The sequence below is a fragment of the Lepisma saccharinum genome, chromosome 11 (assembly GCF_977018435.1).
Source record: "Lepisma saccharinum chromosome 11, izLepSacc3.1, whole genome shotgun sequence".
Taxonomy (NCBI): domain Eukaryota; kingdom Metazoa; phylum Arthropoda; class Insecta; order Zygentoma; family Lepismatidae; genus Lepisma; species Lepisma saccharinum.
Window position 1 is genome coordinate 48,377,319 of NC_139239.1, and position 21,104 is coordinate 48,398,422.

The 21,104-nt window shown below is 36.3% G+C and overlaps 1 protein-coding gene across 4 annotated transcripts in view; it reads right to left on the bottom strand.

The window, feature by feature from the left end:
• Positions 1-21,104, bottom strand: part of teq (Tequila) — a 42,053-nt gene that overhangs the window by 16,870 nt on the left and 4,079 nt on the right. For 3 of the 4 annotated variants that reach the window (XM_083131047.1, XM_083131045.1, XM_083131046.1), the window contains exons 2-9: positions 16,560-16,767; positions 14,767-15,082; positions 12,719-12,872; positions 11,264-11,440; positions 9,742-9,839; positions 7,945-8,123; positions 6,489-6,648; positions 4,184-4,310 (exon numbers count right to left, since the gene is read on the bottom strand). In XM_083131047.1, coding sequence (XP_082987173.1) covers positions 4,184-4,310; positions 6,489-6,648; positions 7,945-8,123; positions 9,742-9,839; positions 11,264-11,440; positions 12,719-12,872; positions 14,767-15,082; positions 16,560-16,591 — 1,243 coding nt within the window. In that variant the 5' untranslated portion in view covers positions 16,592-16,767. The remainder of the gene's footprint in view (positions 1-4,183; positions 4,311-6,488; positions 6,649-7,944; positions 8,124-9,741; positions 9,840-11,263; positions 11,441-12,718; positions 12,873-14,766; positions 15,083-16,559; positions 16,768-21,104) is intronic. The other variant, XM_083131048.1, reaches the window with a different exon arrangement.

Below are 21,104 nucleotides of genomic sequence, written 5' to 3' on the forward strand. Positions count from 1 at the left end.
CCAAAGCTGCCTTCTCAATGAAGTGCATAAAAATGCTCGCTACTATACCCGAACTGGGGTTTCCCATCGCCAAGCCTTCTTTTTGTCTATAAATACTGTCATTGACATAGAAAAAATTATATTCCGTTACAAGGTTATACCATCGTACATATTCCCAAGCAGTTAGGATGTCTATTCCTTTTTCTAACAGCCACCTTAGTAAACAATCTCCCGCCCGCCCCCTCGGTACACTTGGGTATAAGTTAACAACATCAAAACTACTTATTGTATCCTCGTCATCAATTTCCAGATTTTCTATACATTCTTTAACTTCTACGGCATTCCTAACGCTATATTGGGTGTTCTCATTTACCTTCCTTATTCTTTTTACCAGCATTTTTGCTAGCCCATATCCCGGGTGTTCGTATGTTGGTATAATAGGCCTAAGTGGTATGCCTTGTTTGTGTGTCTTAGGTATTCCAAAAGCAATTGGTATGTTGCCAACTTTAATTTCCTTAATAAGGATTTTCTTTTCGCTTGTGCCCAATGTAATGCTTGTCTCTACCCCTTTTTTGATCTCTCTTCTAATCTTATTAATAGGGTCTTTCTCTATTTTCTCAAAATCGTTACCTTTAAAGCTATCTTCTAATTTTTGGTGATATTCCTGTATGTCCATGATAACCATCTTGTTTTCTTTATCAGACCTAATTAGAAATACGTTATTCGCCTTCACCCATTTTCTTACATTTTTTAAATCGCATCTTAGGTTTTCGTTTACTTTCTCTTTCCATGTTCTATCTCCCCCTTTCGTGTTCGTTTCCTTTTTAATTTCTTTTTGCAAGTGTTGTTCTACAATATTACGTATCCTTTGTCTAACCTCAGTTTTATCCTCCCTTTCGTCAATAGTTGTTACGATCGTTTCTGCTGCTATTATGAATTCCTCTTTTTCAAGTTTCTCTACCCCTATTGCAAATTTCTGCCCCTTGTTCATAATCCTAATCAACTCTTTAGGTGGTTCGTGGGTGGTTAAATTTAAAATGTTCTCATTATTTCCCCCCTCCTCTGTTTTTTGTTTCTGTTTTTTGTTTCTTATTCTCTAGATTATCCTTCCTATTCAATTTTAATTTCATCAATTTCCTCCCTATAGTATTACTATCCCTAAATTTGGCTTTTTCCACAGCTCTAAAGTGTCTCTCTTCAATGCGGTTCCACGAAACTTCGTCTAGTTCCCCACTAACTTCCAAATGTAATCTATAGCATTCCTTATTAAGACGTTCGACTTGTCCATGTGCTTCCCTAATACATTTCCCTAGTATTTTAAATTGTATTTCTTGTTTTTGTTCAAACATGCCTACACTCAACGGTTTATACCCCCATTTTAAAAAGTTTGGTAAAACCCCCATTTTCCTGCATTGTTTTAAAAATCTAATCCTGATTAAACCCTTATTCAACTTAATCCTCTTATTTTCTAGTGCACGCACTTTTCTCCCCGTATCGGAGATCAATTGCATTTTATAGGTTTGTCGCGTGTTACTCACAATTCCAGAATATAAAAAAGGAAAGTTAAAAATTTGTACTTACGTATGTGAGTATAGTGCTCTTATTGTAGAACGACGTTTCAGAGATTGACTATCTCTTTCCTCAGGTTCGTATAAAAACTAAGTACTTGGCATAGTACTGCGTCAAAAATGTAATATGAGGATTGTGGTTAAGGGTTGGTTAGGGTACATTTAAAATATTAAGTTTTTGCTATTAGAAGTACGTAAAAACCAAGCCGTTCCCTAATAAAACTTGTACAGTAGACCTATTCACAGGTAAAAAAGTTAAAAATCTAAAAAACCTGCATAAATCACAATGCAACCTGCAGGTTTGGCCTTTCCTACCCAACTGTGCTTATCCATCCACATGAAGGTCAATTCACAACGAATATTTCCCCTCCCCTTAATTTTCTCGTTTCCCCTTATTACATCACAAATCCAACGTGAATTCACGTTCCTCTCTTGCAGCTTGCATAACTTTCGGAGTGACGTGGAAACCGATATTGGGTTCAATCTTCCAGGCCTTATCCCATTTTTTGAGGAAATTGATCCACCCTTCTTCCAAATTTCCTTCGTCCCTATTAAGATCATGTTGTATTGCTTGTATTGTATTGCTCATGGAACATGTATTTTGGAACACCTATACTTAGAAGGGTGCAAAATGGCCACACATGCTGAAGCACCTGAAAATTTTAACTCAAATAATCAATCAATCTTCTTAAGGTGACACAAACAATATTGATACAAAGTGAATCGTAAGATGTACTGATTTATACTTCTGTGTACTTGTATTTTCAATTTCTATCTTTGATGTTTAGCATCGCTTTTCTGCCACTTTTGGCTAATCATGATGAGTATAAATTATTAGATGATAATGATGAAGGGACATCCACAAAGAACACCTGTGCCCAGGCCAGAATTCGAACTTGGGAACTTTGGTGGTGGGATTGAAACTCGACCATTCAACATGCTTGGCCACTGAACCAGCTACTGTAAATTCATACCTAATTATAGTTTTTCTTGTATGTACGTATTGCTTGCATTGTAGAATTATTTTCCTGTAGTTTACAGTTATTACAAGCATAAGAAAACAGTTTTTCGTTGTGACGTTTCAGGAGAACACACTCTCCCTTCATCAGACATTTATTTTCATTTTGACTAAAGATACAGTTATAACAATGGTTAGCAATTTTTTAAACAAAAAGAATCCCTTATATAATGGGTGTTGTCAATGTTACATTGTTGTAATATAGCAACTTAACTGTGAAAAGAAGCAGTCTGTTTTATTTTAATTTCAGATAAAAAAAATTTCATCACATTATTTTTTATTTAAAATTATGAATCCCAAATATCATCAGGTAATTCAAAGTCATTGATATTTGGGATTCATAACAAAGTCATCATTGTTTTCACAAAGTTTCTTGATGTTTTCTGTTACATTAAATTTTAAAGATGGTGGCTTACTCCATTTGTGAAAAAGAAAACTCCATACTGGATCTATGTTACCATTTTCATTATTTAATTTATTCCAGTGTTCTTCTGCAATGAATGAAGCTTCCCAGACATTCTCTATGTTGAATGGAGTTACTTTAAGTACTTCTATCTGATGAAGGGAGCATGTGTTCTCCTCAAACGTCACAACGAAAAACTGTTTTCTTATGAAACAGAGTTGAATGTCTGGGAAGCTTTGTTCATTGCAGAAGAACACTGGAATAAATTAAATAATGAAAATGGTAACATAGATCCAGTATGGAGTTTTCTTTTTCACAAATGGAGTAAGCCACCATCTTTAAAATTTAACGTAACAGAAAACATCAAGAGACTTTGTGAAAACAATGATAACTTTGAATTACCTGATGATATTTGGGATTCATAATTTTAAATAAAAAAATAATGTATCTGAAATAAAAATAAAACAGACTGCTTCTTTTCACAGTTAAGTTGCTATATTATAACAATGTAACATTGACAACATCCATTACATAACGGATTATTTTTGGTTAAAAAATTGCTAACCTTTGTTATAACTGTATCTTTAGTCAAAATGAAAATAAATGTCTGATGAAGGGAGCGTGTGTTCTCCTGAAACGTCACAACGAAAAACTGTTTTCTTATGCTTGTAATAACCGTAAACTACAGGAAAATAACCATACCTAATTGTATGTTCATACATACTTATCTAAATTTCTTTTGATAAACATGTGATTATTAGTTTCTACTGTTCTATACTTTAAAAAAGTACCAGCACAGTACACAATTAAGTACTGTGAAAAAAAAAAGTACTGCATTATCTAAACTTAAGTAGTGCCTCCCTGATGGCATAGTGGTTATGTCTTCACCTTCTAGTTAAGGGGTCCTGGGTTTGATACCTGGTGGAGGTTCATAGTTGTTCAGATCACACCTTAAACTTTAGGTTCAGTCCTGATCTGTGCAGTGTGCATACAGTGGGCTTATTACAAAAACTCAAACTAAGCTATGTTATGCTTCTAGCTACCTGTACAGATAAAGTCATCTTCGCCTGTGACTCAATTTAATTTATCTCCAGAAATGAATGACATAGTATCAACACATCAAATTATAATTAATCAATTATTTAAGAAAAATCCTCTTTTCTTACAATGAAAATTGAATTATTTATGCACTTAATCTACTTTATTATTATTTACCTTTGATTTCAACTCGACCTTCAGCAGTTGTGTTTCCATCCACGAGCCTTAATTCATACCCCAGGTCTTTGTAAGCACAGTCCTTCTCATCTGATCTGTCTCCACAATGATTTCTGCCATCACAAACCTAAAATAGAAAGGAATAGTTCATGTTCTACATTGTTAACATATTAAAATTTAAAGTAAGAACTCAAAAAACATTTGTGAAAAAACCACTGTGGTTTGTAGAGTTGAAATACATTTACGTACTATGGCACTGTTCGCGCCCGTCTTCCAACAAGAAGACACTTTTCTTGTTTCGTCCGCTGTTTGTAGCATTTCCAGGAAGATAATGGTGCTGTAGGTAGACTAATACACATAAATGAGACACTCAATTACATCGAACTAATGTATTTGTCTCAAAATATACATTATTTGCAGACAACCTGCAATACATTTCACATTGCGTCGCTTCTCTCTTCACAGACTCTTTCACTCTCTCACTTTCAGTAGGCACTAGTGTCCAGAGAATAATGTGGCGGCCATCTTGGCTCCAAAAGCATAAGGTACGGAACAGGCACCTAACCTCATACTATCTCTAATAACAGGTTTTATTCTTTGGGTAGCCCGCTTCCTTCATTAATTGACAAAAATTTGTAAGTGTTATATTGCACCAGTGCTTCAAGAAGGGCCAAGGCCTTCAAAGGGCCCACTACTGAAATTTTGGAGGCTTCCACTGGAGTCTTTGGCACTCTGTGTCAGTGCTATAAAAAAAAAACTATCAGACCAACATTTGGCATGCTCTTCAAGCATTACTATTACAGATCTTTCTGTATGCTAAGCAGTGCCGTAGCATTATAGTACACCCATACACCCGGCGTTCCTTGATTCAAAAAATGTGTAAATGCTGTAAATATAAAGTAAAACTTGACTAATTTCATATATGGCATTATAATAGCTATTTTTCGCGATCCGCTTGCAACGCTCCACTAACAACACTTGTTCTAGCATTTGTTTCAATGCCTTTCCTGGCAGGACACTGGGTAGGTTTGGCGTAAAGGACTCTATATTCCTTGCTGCCTCTCTGGAGGGAAAGCTTGGATCTCTACAGCACGCGCAAAATGCTCTCTTGAACGCCGGCATATGGAGCAGAGCCACGTGATTGGTTCTAGGGCTCATGTGACCCTTCCTGCCTTCCAACGCAGACGACAGAAGCAGAATTCCTACTCTTCACGCTCGTGCTGTGTGATGCTACAATACACAATATTGACTGACGTAACTTTACCAAACTCCAAATATATAATTTCTTAATGACCCCTGAATTGTATAATTTATTGCACGAACAGCAATGTGCATTAAAAACTGAAAGATCAACACAGTTGGTGGTGATCACAAAAGAGTTGGTGAAGTCCTCATGGCAGAAGTTCAGCCTGTGGCTGCTCTACCACTTAACCCACAAAACTATTATTATTTATAATTATTATTTTTTCTTTGTTCAGTATCTAACTGCTTAATATTGTGTCAATGTAAATGTTTAGCATTCATTTGTAAACTTTTAACATCCAATGGTCTCTGGACAAAATTATTTTAAAATGTTTCAGCATTCTCAAGATGCAATAAACAGTGGTCTGAATTACTAATCGGCACTGTTATGTCAGTAGAGTGTACAATAGTTGGATCATCCATCCACCTCCGTGTAGTGTGTTTTGCACAGTATGCCAAGACAACAGAGGTCCCTGGTTTGAATCTGGGCATGAGCACGGGTGTTCTTTGTGAGTGTCCCATCATCAACATCATCACTCATATTCATATTCGCGATTAAGCAAAAGTGGTAGAAAAGCGAAGTAAAATAAACCAAATCAATCAGTAGTTGGATCACCCACAACAATGACGTCTACTGTTGTTCAGAGGTGCTTCTGATTCAGGTAGGTTTTTTAATGTCATGCCGAAAGGTTTCCTTGATTATAAGAAAGGTATAAAACACCAGAGTTCAAAACATTTGTTGCATAGTGAGGCATCTCATTTTCTAGCTAAAACATGCATGGATCATGTTTTATTGAAAACCCAGCTCACTTCAGGCAAATAAACAATACCTGTGGCGACTAATTCCACAAGTAAATTATTAAGCAAAAATGGGCCGACCCTTCCTTCGGACTTGGCATTCTGACCCGAACTGGCCATGCTACGCCACTGATGCTAAGTACTCTATCTTATTTTTTAAAGTTATATAATTATGTATACGTATATCCAATTTTATTTAATATACTAGCAAAAAACTTACATTTAATGAAGTTATGTTTAATGAACATTTAAAAACTACACTTACAACAGACACATTGACACATTTTCCACTCTGACACACAAACATATTGCTGCAATCTAGACTAAATGAAGACAACTCATAGTAGTTCCAATCCTTTCTGCTGACCAGTGCACCCGAGAGACCGACATTGCTATCACTCAGAACACACACCCTCTTCTTAGCACTGAAAGATACTCAAAATGAAGAATGCATGCAATTAACCAGCTACCAACAGATAAATTCATTCAGCATAATCATTCCCTCACAAAAGAAAATGTTCTAATTAATAATTACGTTATGATATGTTTGCTAATATGGATATAAAATTTACTGATATGAAACTCTATAAGTCTATAAAATCATAACTATACTATGAAGACGCTTTACTGTTTGTGCACTTTCATAAACTAATATACACAACCAGACAACTGCATTAGCTATTGAAAAAAAAAACATGGTACTTTCTGATACATTCAACATTATTTATAGAAATATCAGGTGTTTAAATTACTGACAACTTTACCAACAAACCACTATGCCTATATCAGCTACTATAATAGAGTACCAATTAATTTGTCCTGTCCCTGACAATAAGAAATTAGAAATACATTAAAACCTCATTAATCCGGAAACCGATAAGCTGAACTTCGCTTAATGAAGATGGGCAAAAGGAAAAAAAACAAAAAACACACAATGCAAGGTTTTAAATGTGGCTAGAGGTCAACAAGAGAACTTCCCAAAGAAAAGGCAGTCAACCAATAATGAGTTTTAATGCACTTTCTACTGTTCTTTTAGGTTATCTCAGTTGATCTGGACTTTCGTTAAACCGGTCAACTTATCCCCCCCCCCAATTAGTCCTGATTAACGAGGTTTTACTGTATTGGGAACAACGTTTATGCAGGATTCTCAATCTTTTTGCAAAACCAAATTAGCAAATTTTTCCCTGTTTTTTAAATTACTTTACTCTATAATGATTAAACATTGTTGTGAGGAAAAGTGTAACGTACATTCAGTTTCCAATCCTGGCAAAAAAGGAAAAGGAAAAAATAAAGACTTTCTGGACTTCTCCAGGTGTTTGAATGCTTTTACAAGGTTCTGTGAGTTTTCTATGACATGACCACATGGTCAGTTGTAAAAAGTTTAGAAAAGTTTCTACTTAATGGAAATAGAAAAGTTAGCTTGGTAGCTAAGTGGTAGAACCTGTAACGAACAAGCCATTTATCCAGGCTTCTCAGTAAGTTATTAGAAAATTAAGAATTAGATGGCACTTATGTGACTGCTTAGTAGAATACTTAGAATGGGAAATAAAATCAACAATTATATATACAATGTCAGTTGCAGGGACTGAGGTACTTATGCTTGATCTAAATTCATGTACAAGTTATGGATGTTCATATGATGCCCTTGTACACATTACTGAATTCTTCATTATGCATTAGAAAAGTTAACCTTACAAAGAAAATTTCTCCTATATACTTACTTATAGTTGAAAGAACGACATATGAATATATTGGATTCCACACAAAGCTGAGCACAGGTTTCAACAAGAACATTTATATGTTTTTCCCGTTTATGTTTCTCCAGTCTCTTTGATGACAGCTTCAGAAAATCACTTAGAAATCCTGTGCACTGCCTCTCATCTTCACCATTTGGGCAATCCTACAAAAATGAGAAATTCACATGAAGAAGTTGGGAAGAGGTTGCTGATTCCTATTTTAACTCTGACATGACCAACTTGCAGGGCAGCAATCTAGTCTAGAATTTTAAAAAAAGTATCACCATTCTTCCTTTTAACCAAATCATAATGTAGTAGTATTAAGTTATATTTCTTCTCTTCCAAAACGAAAGGCTGAGGTTGAGGAAAAAATTAAATAAACACATTCAGGCATATCACGTGACTTTTAGCCCTATTTTCAATCATTGTAATGACATTTGGTGTAAAGTAACATATATGCTTTTCTATTATTTTATAGTTTTGTTTCACATTCATTATATCTAAGGTGTAAAATTTATCCTCAGATGCAATAGTCAGAAACAGTATTTTTAAATCGCTTGACTTTCTTTCATTCTTGACTGGAATCCATTTTTTTAAAAAATAATAATTGAACCCTTCTAAATGGCAGTATAAATGAGTACAATAAGAAAAAAAATGAAAGAGGAAAATGCCAACTTGTAATATATACCACTCAAACCTTTCTTCACTGAAAAAATATATGCTGGTACAATAAATGCAGAAATTTGCATCCTTCACAACTACTTCCATGCAATCAAGGACCTACGAAACTACTATGTGAAGATTCAACAAAACTGAAACAAAGCGTATGTTGAAATTTGTTTCAATCTTTTATGCACAGATAGGCTAATTGGGACTGGACCTACAGTTAAAGTGGGATCCGACCCACTATGCAATGGGCCTCTATGAGGTATTGGATTTATGCACCCTTTGATTAAATGTTACCATTATGCCACCAGGAAGGCCCACAGAATGTGTGTCTTGCTCAAGATAAATATTAATGAAGTACGAAATATATTTATGAAGCTTCAATTCACACAGAAATTATATTCTAAACTACAAGCTAAAATCCACTATGCAACAGATTTCTGAGGGACACAGCCTGCCATGCAGCTTTTCGTTGGCTGAAATTTTGAGACCGCAGCCCGCTACTTTTCAAGTAGCTTCCCAATTGTCCTCACGATGCTGGGCCATCACTGACATTTTGAAGGTCCCCACTAGAAACCAAACCTGGACTTGCTGACACCAAAGGTGAGAGAGCTAAACAATTTGGCTATGCAGGACTCTTGAAATTGCATTCTATTATAGGCAAATAATTACCTTCAATTTTGTTTATTTGATTTGCTTTATTTTACTTCGCTTTTCTGCCACTTTTGGCCAATTGAAAAGATGAGGATGGATGATGATAAGATGAAATTGATGAAGTGTCACTCACAAAGAACACCCATGCCCAAGCTGGGGTTCAAAACTGGGACCCTTGGTGTCGTAGTACACTGCGCTGACCACTGTGCAGGGCAAATAAAAGTCAGCATATGTGAAAATTTCAACATTATATAATCATTAAGACTTCTGATAGTGTATCATAGATTCTGCTGTAACTTAATTTTCAAATATACTACTAGATCATGCAGAAAATCTCTCACATTTCCTGTTATATTTCATTCTGTGCAAAACCAACACAAAATATTAGGAATCGGGAAAAACTAAGTAGAACATATAGTCCTTAAGACCTGAAAATGGATAATTAGACAAAGTGAATCATACCCAATCTCCATCACAAACTGCCACGTTCAAAATGCAATCTCCTGTGGAACAATGGAACTCGCAGCCAACCTCAGAACTCTCTTTTGGTTGCATCTGCTCTGGAAAAAAAAGTGATATTTTAAATTCTTTTTAAAAACTATAATTTCTAATTATTTTCAAGAGAGAAAGCGTGATAAATATTTTAAGAATCAATTCATGGGTAAAACTTTTATTATTGGAGACTATGTTTATTTTTGTGCTGGTAATTATTTCATGTATATGCTAGTTCATTTCTTACATGATATATGACACTATCATCATATTGTGCCATGGTTAAATTAAATAGAGGGTGGAGGAGGTTATTGCCACACAATATTCCTAAATGTAACAATTTATTTCCAGCTGCTGCCAGGCAAACTCAGTGAAAGTTGTGATGATTCTAGACATCTAAGGGAAGAAATAGAAAGGGGGGGGGGGGTTATTTATTGCCTTTAGATGCCAGAGGATGGGCAATACCATCTTCTCTGTAAGTTTCATGGATGTGAATTTGCCTGGCAGCAGCTAGAAAAAATCATGTCACAGTGTTGTTCTCAAGTGTAGAAAGAAATCTTAAGTTTACCTCTTAGTTAATCTTAATTTAAATAGGATAACTATGCATACACAACTTCACTTTTTTTACAGACTTTGATAATGTTATAACTATCGAACTTAAGGACAAAATATGTGAAAGCGACTAGAAATTTAGATAGTAAAATAGAACTCGAATGAAAACTCATTCATGCTCATGGCAACAATAACAACAGGAAACAAAAACCAGAACTTCCTCTCTGGCTAACTTCTACAATTCCTAGCCAATATTCCTCTTGAGCAGCTTTGGTTCCTGTTCGTTTAAAACTTTGTGAGCAAAGGAAATTGTGGTTAAAAAATACAAGGCTTGACAGACAGAGGCTTAGTAAAGCTCATTAACAAGGAAGGATATGAAGAGCATTGAGACAGGCAGTGGTAAGTCACAGGACATTTCCTATTGTTTTAATTGAGACATCTATTGACCAGCACATATTACAAGGGAGAGTCAAATGAAAGCCTTAATTTGTTTTTGTTTCTTATCTAGTCAATTTCTGTATGTAGGGTTGCACACGTTCGCTGCATTTCAGCACAGACCTATTGCTCATCTACATATATTTTCAACTTTGAGTTAGTGGCTGTATACCTTAAGAAGAATAAGTCCTTTGGGGTTTATGTGTAGTCACTTATGAGCCACTGCGAAGGCCTTTCCACCCATCTGCCGGCGAACTGAGGCCATTGTGGAACTTCCTCCTTCATTTGTAAGCTTGCTGGTTTGGTAAACATCCACTGAGATATTGAATTTTCATTTGCTGAGAAGTTTTACGCTGACACGAGGGGAAGAAACCACTCCTCTTCACTGTACAGTCTGCCTACAATTTTTATTTGACTTTTAAGGTTTTCATTTGACTCTTGTAATACAGTGTTTTTCTTTATTTTTTTTTCATTTTAATTAGAACATCAACAAAACCCAACTAACCTAATGCATTGTATGGCTTTTCACATATGTAAGGGTAAGCCATCGTACAATTTGTGGCACTCCAAAAGAAATAGTCGGTTCTGATACTTTCGGTCTCATGAGGGAACTCTATCTGAATAATAATGCATAATGGTTGTACCGATGGCTGTGGTATAATTGGCTCATCATTTGTCCAACCTACAAAAGATGTAAGTCAAAGTGAATGCATACTATCATGGATACCATAGGATATGCACAAATCTTATTCCCAATTTTAACATTGTAACTAGCATATTTTTCACACACACAGTGATCATTCCAAATTCTTCATATAACCAAACTCAATGGAACTGACAAGAAACCAGTACAATGAAGTGTAAATTATGAATACGAATAGCAGGATACATTAAGAAGGAATTAGAATTAGAAAAACAGGAAATAACTCAAATGAGGTAATGAATTTTGTAATTCTTATTTTACATGGGTACCAAGAGTCACCCCATATATAGTGACAGAAGATAAAAAATAAGACTACGAACAGAATACCTGGCAACTATGAGACCACAAATTCTTTCACAAATAACTAATTATGCATCTTTGATCTCATTCAACAGAATAATCAATATACTGGTTCCTTTTTTTCAATTTCATTGGATCTGATGTCATGAATGAGAGGTTTGTATCATATCACTACATTTAACAAGCACAAATGTACTCTTTATGATTTAAATAGTGAATAAAATGTCTTTCTCAGCGAAAGAAACAAGACGGTATCTTCTGTCATATGAAAAATAATCCCTCTAGTCATGCAATAAAGTTTATTTTCATTAGTTTAATGTGTGATCGATGATTCAATTAGATAAAATTCAACTACATACCTTGAATTTATTATCATTGTTTGTTGTTGAGATATGCACGTGATGTGCTTGCAATGCCCACTAACATGCTTCTGTCGGTTATCTATAGTGAAAACAAATATTCTTAACTGAAAGAAGCCTATTAGAGAAGTATTACTCAAAGTGCTGTTTGTTATTATATATTTCCTAAGTGAATCAGTTGTAATAGTCCCTCTAAAAGGTGAGAGACAGGGTAATAAGTGACAATGATGAAGAAATTTTCACTATGGCAATTCTAAGGTTATGTGAAAGGATTTTTGGAAGACTATGTATTTTGTATTATGTACAGGTCACCATACTACTTTATAAAAAAAACATGAGAATATTGCATGTTATGGTTGTAATACTTCACAAATATATCTGCAATTATCCATAAATACCCTTATATCTGTTTGTGCAAATTTAAACTATTAAAACAAAAATAAAGTTCCTTAGAAAAATCTAATACACAAGTTATTGTATGACAACAATAGGCATGTGATCCCATGTTAAATACCATTCATCAACCAAATTCATTCATAAATACAACTTCCTTCAATTTGCAACTATTATTATAAACAAGTCAATATAATGGACTGACCTGGCCACCATTTAGTAAATGTGATGAGAGAATCATCACTTTCCCAGTACCACCGTGAGCGATGAAATACCGATACTCCGAAACCTCCTGTCCAAATAGTAGCTACTGAAGAATGTTCCTGGATGAGCCACTCTGATATGAAATCATTTTCAAGCTGTCAACAGTAAATAATTTCAAGTGAACGCTAATTCTAGCATAACCTTAAACGAACATTTGTAAGCAACCATTATGTAGAGCATGTGCATGGATCAACATTGGCTAAAGAACTTATGAAGCAGGAAAATGTATAATCTGGGAAATAATACTAACATTTTGCTTCATGGAGACAATGAAGGTAAATTTGGAAATGAAAAACCTGGGTTCAACTGTATGTAGTGGAACTAAGATTTTACATTTCCATACATTATAAATTTCTTCACCTTGTTACCCAGAAACCAGGCACGTATCCAAATGGGGGGGGGGTTAGGGGGCTTGAGCCCTCCACCCTCCTGAAAGTTTTCTGTTTACACTAAATAAAATGAGGTTTTTGGTGCCTTGTGGTGTGAAATAAAATAATGTGATGATAATTTAAGGAGAGAAATAAAGGAAAGGCAGAGAATGTTCTGTAACCCTGTTATTGATAATAGCAAGTATCCAAGGTGGAAATCAGGGGGCTCGAGACACCCCGTAGAATTTTTTTTCAGTTTACACTAGATAAAATTAGGTTTTCAGCTTCTTGAGTAATGTGACAATTATTTAAGGAAAGAAATAATTACCGAGGCAAGACGGAGAATGTTCCATAACCCTGTTGTTGATAATATTGCACCAAGTCATTATTTGTATTAATACTGTTCTAAATGAAATGTTGTATGGCTTAATTGTAACCCTATTGAGATAATAATAATAATAGAACTTTTCTTGCGCTTTCGGTGTTGTCGCAGCAAACTTGAGCAATATGTAAAGACTTGTCAGCATTTAGAAGCTGCACAACAAAGGTAAATTTGTAGATCCGGCATAGGCACATATCCAGCCAGGGGGGGCTTAGGGGGCTGCATCCATTTCGCATCCCACAGTTTGAGTCTCGCGTTGTCGAGTGGATTGTCCATCCCGTGCGTGTGTAACAGCTTTGTAAAAACACTCAAAGACGCCATAGATGTTTTGATGCCTGATGAGAAGAAATGGACAAAGACACATACTGAGATGGTTCTGGCACACAATGTTAATGCATGGAAACAGAGGAGTAGAGTGGTAAAAAATGTTCCGATTTCACATTCTGATTAAAATGGCAGCCTTAAACGACTTAGGAGATAATTGCTCCCCATTTTTTTGCCTCCACACTCAGAGGCGAAGTGTCCGGTCATCGGGAGATGCGGCGATGACAAAGCAAAATAAAAAAATATTGCTTTTTAAATATTTTAGAGAAGAAAAAAAATCAGAATATTCACATATTTGAGCGAAATTAGTCAAGTAACACCATTAAACAGCTAGAAATACACAAGAGATTTGCTAAGTTTAGCGCATCGAAAGGAAAGCCCAGTTCTACACCCTCCTCCCCCCATGCCCAACCATCCCACTGCATTTCCGTTGAGTGCAATGGTGTCAGGCAGGCCAGCTCATCGCAGCAGGTCTGCGAATCCAAGGTCCTTTGACTGCTTTTCCCCCACTTTTGAAGATCTGGTCATAAGAGACCTTTTTTTCAGCCTCCTTGTATACAAACATGGCAGGGTGACATGAAGATGAAACTTCTCAGAATGTCCAGCACTGTAAAGCATGCAACACTTTTGTTTTTTGAGAGAAAAAAAAACATATTGAAGAGCAACGAAACTTACACAGAATACATGAAAGTAATGGTGCATAGAAAAAAATATAAATAAGCAAAAGCATAAATTTCCCCACGGTTACTGCTTGAAAGAACTAAAAAAAGCATCCTTTTTGTCCTATATTTGAAAGGGCAAGGACCTGTGCCGTGGCACATATTGCACATCCCTAACAAGAAGCCCTGGTATGAATTATACACCACTTTTACAGTGAAAAATAGAATAACAAAATTAGGTGTACTTCGCAATTACCTGAGATTTAATTTCCAAGAGATTTCCACCATCAATTTTGCAGGCTTTAAGAGCAGATTCATAATTTACTTTTTTCTTGTGTATGCTATAACAACTTCCACTAAAAGGAGTCTCTTGTGATGAACACACTGAAGGAGCATCTTTTTGGCATTGAATTCCAACAGTTATTTTGGGTTTTTCGCAAGTCTTTCTGTATGATATGTCACATGATGAGAGCTGTTGCTCACTTCCAGAGCACGAGATTTGGTTTATGATTTCACGGGATGTGTTGATTGTTGAAGTATCTGAATACTTCTGCCACCACTTATCTGCACCTCTGGCAAAGAAAACATAATGAGTATAATTGCTGGAAACAATCAGATCAAGTAACACTTATACATGTTTAATATATACTTCATTCATGCATGTTGATGTAAGACTTCCCACTCATTTACACAAAAGATGATGAAGATATTCCTTTATCCTTCCAGGTTTTCAGACAAATTGTAAATAAATTACGTGAAATGTTTCAACAAGCTAATGACTAAATCCTAAGTATTCAACTTCCCATGCTATTTAAAGAACTTTAAAAATTAGGTTTTGAAAATTATTCAAAAATAAAAGAACAAAAACAAGATATAAAAACATTTTGTATGGTAAAGCTCCCCTACTCAGAGCCATCTGGAGCCTGTTTGAAGCATCTGATTGGAATGAAACTTGGCATATAGGTTCTGGAGACAATGGGGAAAGAAAGGCCGATGAAAAAAAATAGTTCAAATTTTCACCACCAGGTGGAAATGTGGTACTTAGAATTAAAATATGTCTACTCAGAACCCCATGGAGCCCATGTGAAGCTACGGATTGGGGTAAAACTTGGTACAGAGGCTATGGAGACCATGGGGAAGCAAATGCTGCTGAAAAAAGGTTCAAATTTTCACCATCAGGTGGAAAAGTGGAGCTAAAATAACAACCAGCAATCGGATGCAAAATTTTAATTTTATTTCATGCGAGTACAGAATTGCTCAATGTCCATGCCATCAACATGAACGTCCCTTTGGATGCAAATGACAGCATGATAAATAATTCAAAAGAAGGATGTTGTTTACTGTGCATCAGATTTCAGCGACATTTTCCTTTTGTGAAAAATTTGAACTACTTTTCTTTCATCAGCATATGCTTCCCCATGGTGTCCATAGCCTCTACACCAAGTTTCACTGCAATCAGATGCTTTGAACGGGCTCCAGAGGGTTCAGAGTAGAGGAAACTTTAATTATGGTCACCTGGTAAATGACTCCAAATACTGAGTGTTCCACGTAAAACCAGCCTGCCTGTTCTGCATGGAAATGCACGAAGGCCAGTTTTACGTGGGACACCCTGTATAAGGACATAAACAGTCAGCATGTTAACTTACCTGTATGAAATTATAAAAATTAACTTCCAAGATATGCTGTTGCACTGCGCTATTAGAACTACTGTTCAGATGGCAGCATTGGTCATGAAAATTTCGAATTTTTATAATTTGCCATATCAGTTAATTCATCAGAACAAGCTGTCCTTGAACAATGAGAAGAAAGTAAGAAACACTCACCAGACACTAAAAAACTATAAATACTTTGCAGAAGCACAACTTTGCATGTACTGTGTAGTCCAAACTAAATTCAGACCGACTATAAAACCAATGAAATCATAAATAGTAATATCCAAAGTACTGCAAGCGTCAAAAAGAAGTAGAGCTTGTAACTGTGACAGCTGTACATGTTAAAATCTAAAAATAAAATATAATTCCCACTAGTGGTACTTTTTGTGACACTTGCCTTGAAAATCCTAATTGCTGACATACCACCATTGACTCTGCTCTGCTCCAGCTGTTACAATGGCAGCACACATGATTCCAGTTGTCTTCACTTGATCCCCGAAATTCCAAATATCCTTGCCAAGGTCCTAAGCCTCCCCTCAGCCTCACTTCCTGTCCGCTGTAAGGTGATAAGGGAGAAAGTGTCTCTCCATTTTCAAAAGGGTGTTCTGAGGAAATAAAAGCACTGCACAATAAGAAACAATGAAAGTTCACAATGGTTTATTTAATATGTAAACTTTATTAAAAAATCAACAGAATCATCATACAATCCCAATGTTTTAACCTCCTGTCATTGTTAATGATAAGCTAATCAGCACTGATTCTACCTCTCTCCATAGAGGATGAAACCTTCGACTCCGGGTTACAAGGCATTAGCCACTCAACTATTGGGAAGTTATTTGATTAAGGATGCAAAGTTAATATGCAAAGTAAATATGTGAATAAAAATCAATGTAAAATAAGAAAAATACAGTAACAGTGGCTCTTCACAAAATAGATAAATGCAAAAACATGGTAACCAGGTGAGCACATGTGTATTTGTGAATGCATACTTATGGTGGATGATTCATGATCTTGACATATTCAGCAAATGTGAAATAATATAATAAACTTCCAAAATAAAATAAGTTTCTCCCTCAAAAAAGGAACTCTTGAGTGGTAAACGGGAAGGAGAGAATCTCTAGAGCTATATTCTTATTGAAGATTAGTAATACTTTAAGACTATGGTTCAGTGTTATTTTATTCAACGTTGGGCAACTACATTTGGACCAGTCATAAAACACTCTATGTGATCAAAAGTATCCGTACACACTGCGAAACATGTATTTATCATAGAGGGCAACACTGTACTGCCATCTACCATGTGGAACACATGGTCAGCGATCTCGGTAGTCTGCAGTTGACCTCCAGAGATCGTCGAGTGTTGAAGAGGGTCGTACAGCGTAATCGTCAATTATCCATCGCCACCATCACACAGGAATTCCGAACTGCATCAGGATCTACTCCAAGCACCATGACTGTTTGGCGCAAGGTGCGGCACCTTGGTTTCCATGTCCAAGCAGCTGCCCATAAGCCACACATCACACAGGCAAATGCCAAACGCAGCTTCGCGTGGTGCAAGGAGCATCGAAACTGGACCATAGAATAGTGGAAAATCGTTGTGTGGAGTGATGAATCACAGTACACAATGTAGCGATCCGATGGTAGGGAGTGGGTATGGCGAATGCCTGGTGAACGACATCTGCCAGCCTGTATAGTGCAGACAGTGAAATTCAGGGGGGGGGGATTCAGTGTGGTCGGTCATGTTTCTCCTGGAGAGGGCTTGGCTTACAAGCTTACGTTGACACTTTAACCGTTTTCATGCTGCCTACCATCGAAGACCAGTTGGGTGATGATCATTGTCTCCTTGACCATGACCGAGCCCCCGTCCATACTGCAGGGCTTGAGGAGTGGTTTGACGACAACAACGTCCCACCAACGGACTGGCCTGCACAGAGTCCTGATTTGAATCCCATAGAACATCTCTGGATGTTTTGGAATGCCGACTTTGTGCTACACCACACCGACCCATATTGATACCTCTTCTCATTTCGGCACTCTGCGAAGAATGGGCTGCCATTCCCTAGGAAACCTTCAGCCACCTGATTGAAACTATGCCTGCGAGAGTGAAGACTGTCATCAAGGCTAAGGTTCAGCCAACACCGTATTGATTGCTAGTGTTCCCAATGGAGGGTGACCCAAACTTGTTCATTTTCAGATGGATGTCCGGATACTTCTGATCACAGAGTATATATTTCATCTTCCATTTCAGTTAAGTCGCATTTCTATCTCTTGTTAATCAACGATGAGGATGAAAGATGAACTTATGAATGTATATGGGTTGTTCTCAAAAAAGGGTGTAGAATGAGATGATTACACAAAAAATTAAAATTGTTGAAAATTTGTAACATTAATGAAGTAGGTGTGTCCTTAAAGAACCTAAAAAAATGCTAACCTCGGCCAAGATCATTTGCTCGTAGTTCATTAGAAAATTAAAAATTGTAAAATTGGCTTGTCCATGGAAGGGACTCTTATCTCCATACAGTGAATTTTGAAGTCCTTGGAATGGATTTCTGTGTTAATATCCTTTGAAGCAATCAAACATTTTCTGTACATACCCTTATCCTTGGTGAAAAGTAGATTTGAACTTCATTCCTTTTTGATTATAAAATTTTTCTTCCAAGTAAAAGATCTAACTTTCTCATGGCATTTATCATTTATATCGGAATAGCATAGCTGCTTTCTTCTTCGTGGAAACTTCTCTTTAAAAACGTTTCATTATCTGGTGTTTGATGACCACCAAAAAAATATATATTTAAAAAAACAACATTACAGGTGTTGACCAAGCTGTTTTTTTTTTATTTTATTATAAACTAAAACACTTTACACGTTATGTTTATACTCTGTATCAGGTTCTTCTTCGAATGGAGAACTAAACTACTTCTTTTAGTTTAGTTCTCCGTCTGAAAAAAGTGTTCTTAGTTCATAATAGATTTGCCTTGGTCAGCACCTGTAATGTTTTTGTTAACAGTTCAGTATATCGAAAAAACATTAAAATCGGATATTTTGTGTTTCGCATGGTTCGTACTTACCAATTTTGTATTGCGGAACATAGTTCAAGGTACCATTATGCTTTTTACACGAAAACAGACAAGTTTTCACATACAAAGTGATTTTTTTAATTCCTTTCTTCGCTTCCGTAACACAAAATATGGCAGGCACAGGTTGACTACTGTTGTAGGTATGCAGTGTTTCCAACCTTCTTCAACGAAAAATACCTACTATCGTGTTCATCACGTGTGTAAATTGTACATTATGCACGGGTAGCCCAACAAACCATTTCCGAGAAGGTTTGGTTAGGTTAGTTTAGGCAAGGATAGTTAAAAAAAGGGGGGGGTTGGTAACACTGACAGGGGGTTACGTCATAAAATGTATGCAGCATCCGGTTCACGTAGCGAAAGCAATGGCAATTGTGTGTCGGTGAGATATTTCTCTTGAAAAATACATGATTTCCCGGTAAATAGATTCCACGATGAAAGAAAATACCTCGATGAACGTTGGCAACCTTACAGATACTCATTTCCGTAAGTAGTTTCTGATGTAAAAATGAAGACTTGTGTCTCCAATATACCGACTCTTACCACGTTTTTAATATGAAAACAATACCATCTTTTTTAGTGTTTCTTCAATTTTACAGGAGAAAGTACTTACGGAACTGAGTTTCTGTAGACTTTTGAAAGGTCGTGAAAGTGTTTTCTCACTGCGTTCAATTTATTCGGCAGGTAAATCATGTATTTTTCGACGTTAATGTCTCTCCGATGCACAAAAGCTCTTGCCTCAATTACCTTCCACTACGTGAATCAGATGTTCCGTGCATTTGATGACGTAACACCCGGTCAGTGTTTCCAACCCCGCAGTTGTTTTGCAAGAAGATGACAATTTTAACTGTTTGCCTTACCTAACCTTGTCGTGCATGGTTCGTGGGGCTATTAATGAATGGTTTGTGGGGCTATCTGTGCATGGTTCATGGGGCTATTAGAATGGTTGTGGGGCTATTCGTAAATGGTGTGTGGGGTTCCGCGTGCATGGTCTGTGGGGATATCCATGCATGGTTCCTGGAGTTTTCGAACCCAGGAAAAAATACAAAATCAGTAACACGAGTGTAGGTATTTTTCGGTGAAGAAGGTTTGAAACACTCCATACCCACTGCTCATAGACAACGCTAGGCAAGATTTGCTGCCATTTTGTGTGGAACGCAAGCGAAAAGCAACGAACAATAATTACTCGATGTGTGGAAAATTGAAACTATTTTCGTGAAAAAAGCACTGCATGACAAGTACGGTAGTGAAACTGTGACCACCATTTTGCATGTTACCGAAGGCAAAAAAAACTAAGAAAACTTACTCGATATGTCACAAATAGAGCTTATTTCCATGAAATAAGCAAAATGCAATGGCAATGTTTCTCAATGCAGAATACGTAAGTACGAATATTCAAATTAAATGAACTAGCAAATTTCAGCTGTTTGTCCGATACGAGAAATTTACCAAAAAGCGAAATCCCACTTTAAAGAATCCTTAGCAATGCAGAATAGGCAGAGATCAGAATGCTACATTTTATAAGTAGCTTCGCTACAACTACAGCTACTCTTCCAAAATGTAGCTTCGCTACAGCTACAACTACATTTACCAAAAAGTAGCTCGCTACGCTACTCCTGTTCGCTACTCGCTACTTCGCTACTTTTGCACTACTTCTGTATTAAAAACTTAAACAACCATATGGCTATTCAAAAGAAGCCCTAGTATGATAGTTGTACGTACTGAAAAATAGATTCTGTTATTTATTACCATGATTCCCTTCATTCTATAATTTTTATAGCAGTGTTACTTCAGTTACATATTTTTAATAAAGTGTTTGAGAATCAAGTATCTTTGTAAGTGGCATATCAATTCAAAAAACTAGGTCT